The 6,261-nt window shown below is 43.7% G+C and overlaps 1 protein-coding gene across 1 annotated transcript in view; it reads left to right on the top strand.

Annotated features, from left to right (window-relative positions):
- ELMO1 (engulfment and cell motility 1) overlaps window positions 1-6,255 on the top strand; it is a 495,575-nt gene extending 489,320 nt beyond the window's left edge. Inside the window, exons 21-22 of the mRNA XM_011362520.2 lie at window positions 24-101; window positions 5,566-6,255. Of these exons, the coding sequence (XP_011360822.1) occupies window positions 24-101; window positions 5,566-5,766 (279 nt within the window). The 3' untranslated portion in view covers window positions 5,767-6,255. The remainder of the gene's footprint in view (window positions 1-23; window positions 102-5,565) is intronic.
- The last annotated feature ends 6 nt before the right edge of the window (window positions 6,256-6,261 follow it).

Below are 6,261 nucleotides of genomic sequence, written 5' to 3'. Positions count from 1 at the left end.
GTGTTCTCTCTACTCTCTTGTAGGAGGTGCTTGAACTTGCTTTTTCGATCCTGTATGACTCAAACTGCCAACTGAACTTTATCGCTCCTGACAAGCATGAGGTAAGGATCTCAGCGGGGTTAATTTATGAGAGCATGTCACATTTTCTCTAGAAAAACAAGGAGAAAAATACTGAAAAGAAAGCAATTTTACTTAAAAAAATTAGAAGCCTGCCTGAGAAAAACTGTGAATAAAGGACTATCTTATTGACTTAGGATACAATGGATACCTCTTGAAAAACAGCCAGTTTATAACACGCTCAACTTCTTACTAGCTCAATTAATAGTTTGTGGTAAATAAAATGAATGTACAAATGCTTCATATTCAACAGGGCATAACTGTTAACCCAGAGAATAAAGCAGTCTTGGGTACAGCTTTGGTTTTCATTGAATATTTAGTTTGGGGTCAGGATTTTTCCAAGATAAACTTGACTCTGTTCTTTAAAACACTTCATAAAGTAGATTTTCTACCATGTTTCTTTAAATTATTTTGAGAGGTTTAGGGCTGTGTCTGCTGTTGGATTTTATTTTTGAGATGCTTTTATTCCTTTTTGACATCTTGTTATATGTATAATTTGTTTCTCTTCTTGAAGCACACTGTCAGCTATATTTAAAATATTTAGCATAAATCTAGGAAAATGCATTTATAAGATAAAGTAGCTGCTATGGTCGATTTAACTTTTTCTCTTGTAAACTAGAATTCGACATCATGCTTGAAACTCTTATTTTAGATGATACCATTCAAATTTTTGTTTTGCGTGTGGTTGCATAAACAGCCTTTAAAAAGGAAGAGAACATTTTAATAGAGTCTGACTTTTGTTCTCCATTTCCCCAAGGAGCTTTAGCTCATTTAGAAGTTATTCAGTATCTGGTGTTCACTGGTTCGACGCTTTTGAATAAAATTGTACATCCCAAAGAGAGAGGAAAGATTAGATGCAAATCCTGCATTTAGAATGGTGCCTAAATATAATTCAGTGTTACTTGACATTTAGTTTGCTGAAGGATATGACTTTGTCTTTATCTTCCCGAAAATAGACTCCATGTCCTACTGTTTCTCTTTTTAAATAAAATTATGGCTGCACACAGGTCACCATATTCAAGATGTATACAGCTGTGTAGAAAACTACCTAAAATAGTAGAGCCATGGATGTTATTTAAATCTATGCGAGACCATTTTCCCCAGAGTACATTAATTCCAGATAATGATAAATGTTCTGGGGCCGCCGAATCTGTATTCATATCTGCCACTTTTGATACAGCAAGGAGAGAAATGCTGTACGCTTGTGAGCTTGTTTAATCTATTCAGTCCACTTTCACATCTTTTACCTCATCTTGTTGGCATCATCGCTCTGTAAAAATACAAAGTTTTATTGCAGATGTCCTCATTCATCAAATAAGGAGAGAGAGGCTTCCCAAAATCAAATACCTCAACAATAGTAAAGGTAATAGTAATTATAAGTGTTCGATGCTTTATGCACTTCATCTCACTTAATTCTCATATAACTCCAAAAGAAACAGATTGATATTATCCCCATTTTATTAAAGAGGGAAATGAGGCACAGAGAGGTCAAGTGTAAGACACTCGTCCAAGGTCAAACAAGTAGCACGCGACAGGGCAGGGGTTTGAACCCTAGAGGTCTTGCTCCAGAAACCCCTTCCCTTTGGCTCCTGCACAGTGAGGCTGGGAAGAGACCTGAACGCACAACTTCCTGCCCGTGCTCTTCACTCAGCTTCAGCAGTTATCACCTCTGCCCCGCCCGCACCGGCTGCCACACCCCAGATTGATTTTGAAGCAAATCCAGCTATCATATCATTTTATTTGTAAATATTCCTGTGTGCATCTCTAAATAACACGTTCGTTTTGAAACATAACTACAATGCCATGATCACAGCCAATTTTATAAAATTTTAATACCACCACGTACAGTCAGTTTTCAGATTTCTCCAATTGTCTCATTTCTGTGTTTTTCTTTTATATTCTGTTCACATAAGAAGCCAAGTAAGATCCACACATAGCAACTGATTATCAAGTTTCTGAAGTTTCCTTGAATCAATACGTTCTCTCTCTCTCTCTTTCTCCCTCCCTCCTTCTCTCTCTCTCTCTCTCTCCCTTTCTTTCTCTTTCTCAACACCCCACACCCCACACCCCCATTTCTTGTGACCACGCACATGTGCTTTTTTTCCTTGTAATTTTTACTTATTGAAAACACCAGGTCATCTGTCTGGTAATATTGCCAATAGTCTAGATTTTGCTTATTGTAAGTCTGTGTATCAGTTTACTGTGGCTGCTATAACAAATTACCACAAACTTAATGGCTTAAAACAACATAAGTTCATTATCTTACAATTCTGGAGGTCAGAAGTCTGATGCAGGTCTTTCTTGGCTAAAATCAGGGTGTCGGCAGAGCTGAATTCCTTTGCAGAGGCTCCAGGGGAAAATCCATGTCCTCGGCCTTTACAGTCTTGGAGGCCTGCCTGCATTCCTAGGCTCGTGGCCTCCATCCACACATAGCAGTGTTGGGCTGAGTCCTCACTTCACATCATTCCAACCTCCTCTTCCATAGTCAAACCTCCCTCTGCCTCTCACTTCACTCTTTCCTTCATCTCTATTCCATTTCCCTCTGCCCCTTTTAAGGACCATTGTGATTACATTGGGCCCATGGGAACAATCCCAGATATCCCCCCTCCCCCGCCCCATTTTAAGGTGAGCTGACTAGCAACCTTTATTCCCTTTGCCAGGTAACCTAACATATTCACAGGTCCTGGGGATTAGGACGTGGTTATCTTTGAAAGGAGGGAGGGTATTATTCTGGCTACTACAACCTTTGCTGTAATTTCACATGTTTATCTTCTGTATTTCCTAGTAAGTGGTAGTCAGAGGGTTAACCAAATTCAAGCTCTACTTTAGAAACAAGCAGCACTTGTGTTCTTCCATGGAGTCTGGTTGCCTCTATTTGGGGGATGTTAACAGCCATTAGAGATTATTATTGCCTAGATCCTTGCATACTTTAGAGGCTGCAAAATGTTGATATCTCAATTCTGTGATCTCTTCTTGGTTTATAAGTGGGATAGTTACATAAGGAGAAACTGGCCTCATTAACTATTTGGTTACTGTGAGGTGATACACTTTATATATGACAGGCAGGATAAAAACTTGATTCCTTTATCCTTTTAAATAATGAGCAACTTCCCAAGATCAACAAGGTACTTTTGGTATTTGAGCATTATTATGAAGTTATGGATATAAACGTATTTTTAAATTTAAACATTCAAACATAGGTTGCAGTTCTCATTATCAGTCCCCAATTTATCTTATCTAGAGAGAAGAGGAACACTTTTTGCTTGGCTTCTGAGTCCTATTGACATGACTGGATGTCTTTGATAATTTTGAGTCATTCTCATGTGACGCAATATTCCAGGCTCATCTTGTGTGTTTCCTGCCTTTTCTTTATGGAGCCTTGGTTCTTTTTGGTAGGAAATGGTATTTAGTAACCAAGATCTGGGTATTAAATGTGCTTATTACTACCCAGTTGGTCATTATTTTTAGGGCTTTTGTGGACAGAACTAGGAGTTATGATTCTTTAAAAAGACAAAATACATCGTAAGTTCATACTAATACCTCAACCCAGATTCAGGACTACAATTTGTATTTATTGGTCGATGTACTTTATTAATAAAATGTTCTGTGCCTGCTGCTTCTCAAAAGAAGGTACTGCAGAAGTATTCCTGCGGGTTAAATTAATCTGTACTAGGAAGCTAGCCAGGACTGGGAAGGCTGTGTGCAAAGAGCAGTAATCTCAGTACTTAGGGATTTGCAATGAAACAGAGCCAGGCCTGGAAAGGGCCTTGGGGAACGTAGAGTTCTGTAGTAGCCGTGTCTGGAAGTGCATCATAATTAGCTGGACGTCTTTCTAAATAAAGGTTTCCCACCCAAGATCTATAAGATAAGGATCTCTAGGGTAGGACTTAGTTGTTTGTTTTTATTAAGGTTATTTATAAGGAAACGAATGTTTAGATGTGTTCAAAATCTACCTCAGGTATTCATGAGGACACTGATACTTCCAGAAACCCCTTAGCACTCACCCTGCGTTTATATGGGTTAAACACTTTGGCTGATATGACATAGCCAAGACAGAACCAAAGCTCTACAGCTCGGGGCTGCACCACTCAGACATGGGCTTCATGATACAACCACAGAGCACCTCCTCAGCTTAAAAAGTGGCACCACCAGTATTCATCAGGGTAGATTCCATCATATCATTCTGACACATCGCTATGGCTTAAGAGTTGTATAGTGCTTGCTATCTTGTAGCACTTTTATGTGGAGATCTGCTCTATATTCTGGAATGCAGCCCAGGTAATCACAGTGCAAAGGACAGGCTAATTAGGGTAAGGGCAGGAGGGGTGGAGAATCTAGGGCACATGCTACAAGGAAGAACGAATCAACAAGAGGAGCACAGCAGTTGCTAACATAGAGGTCCTGCAGAGGACTAGGGATTCCAATGCACGAGCAAAGCACAAAACGCAGGCAGTTGTCTGAGATGCTGGCAGCAGAGGCTAGTTCTTTCACCAGGTGCCACAGCTCTAAAACCAGGTCATGGCAGGACTCCAGCCTCTGGGAGGGAAGCTGACAAGAACAAGGCAGGTCCTCAGGTAAACACGGCCCAGTTCCTTTCCTTGAGGATTTCTTAATCTACTGGAGGGGCAAAGGGCGTGTTTAATCTTATGAGAGAGGAAGAACCAAATCCTTAGTTCTTTCCAAAACAAGTGATGTCCCCAGGGACCGTGACCCAAAGATCATGGAGAGAAGCCCTGGGAACTGGGGATCCAGGCAAAAAAGGTTCCCACACAGGAGGCCAACCCACCTCCCGTTAAGATCACCCAACAGTTTTAGCCACTTTGACCGCCAGATGTTGGGCAACAGAAGGTTATTTCCCATCCCTTTTGCTGAGAAATGCAAAGGGGGACCACCACTGGCTCCAGGATGTGACGGGGCTGTCGTCATGAGTTCTAGGAATGAGATAGAGCGGGCAGAAGAAATTACCTACTCAACTAGGAGCCTCGCCTGGAGTTGGGAAAGAAGCAAGTGTGACCTGATGTTGAGTTCAAGAGTGTTGGGAAATATTCCACCAACACCTTAAAATCATAGACCCACTGGTGGGAAGTTGGAGATATGACGGTGCACGGTCATGGGGACTCAGGTCCTGCTCATACGCAGGGAGGCATTCCTTGCATGGCAGAGCATGGGCTCTGGAGCTCGATCGTAGAGCAGAGGTCCAAGTCCCACCCGCCCCACATACTACCAGGTGATGGAGCTTCTCTGTACCTCAGTTCCCTCGCCATAAAACAGAGGCGATAACAGAAGTGTCAACTTTACAGAGACGCTGTGAATATGATAATGACAATGTAGGCAAAGCACGTAGCTCCCAGCCTGGCATACGTTGGGTAACCAGTAAGTGTTAGCTATTGTTAATATACTCTTATCGTTGTCACCAATAGTTATCATTGTCAACTCCTCTCCTACCAGTACTGTATCTGGACAGATGGGCTGAATGCGCTGCTGGGGAAAGACATGATGAGCGACCTGACGCGGAACGACCTGGACACCCTGCTCAGCATGGAAATCAAGCTGCGCCTCCTCGACCTGGAAAACATCCAGATCCCCGACGCGCCCCCGCCCATCCCCAAGGAGCCCAGCAACTACGACTTCGTGTACGACTGTAACTGAAGTGGCCGGCCCAGGCGCGCCCCCTCCCACACTGGAAGACCGAGCTCGCGGGAGAGAATGAAAACACACCCACGCCTCGGGACGCCGTGGCCGACACCTCCTCTGGCCTCACCTCTAGCCCAGCATTTTTCTGCCCCTGCCCGGCACCTGGCTCGCCGCCTCGATTCTGTTTCTAGACGCCACTGCTTTAGGTCACTTCCCATTGCTGCAGTCTACTGGTAGAAGACCAAAACCCACCACCGATTAGAGAGCCGAAGGGCCCTCCATCCTAGCCCCCAGCAGGCACGTCCCGCCCTCCTGGAGCGTGAAAGCCAGCAGCACTGACTGCCCCCGACCCGCCCGCCAGACCGAGGGGACACCCCGAGGCTCGTGCCTGGAAGAAACAGCCTGGCTGCTTGACAAGACCAAACAGCACCCCCTCGTGCCCCGTCTCCCTAGAGTCGGCCCACACCACCGGTTCCGCGTGAAGTGAAATCCGCTTTCAGACCCTCGCGC

This window comes from Pteropus vampyrus, unplaced genomic scaffold, assembly GCF_000151845.1.
Source record: "Pteropus vampyrus isolate Shadow unplaced genomic scaffold, Pvam_2.0 Scaffold75, whole genome shotgun sequence".
Classification (NCBI taxonomy): domain Eukaryota; kingdom Metazoa; phylum Chordata; class Mammalia; order Chiroptera; family Pteropodidae; genus Pteropus; species Pteropus vampyrus.
Note: the sequence above shows the minus strand (reverse complement) of the source record. Positions and strands in the feature narration are given on the sequence as shown.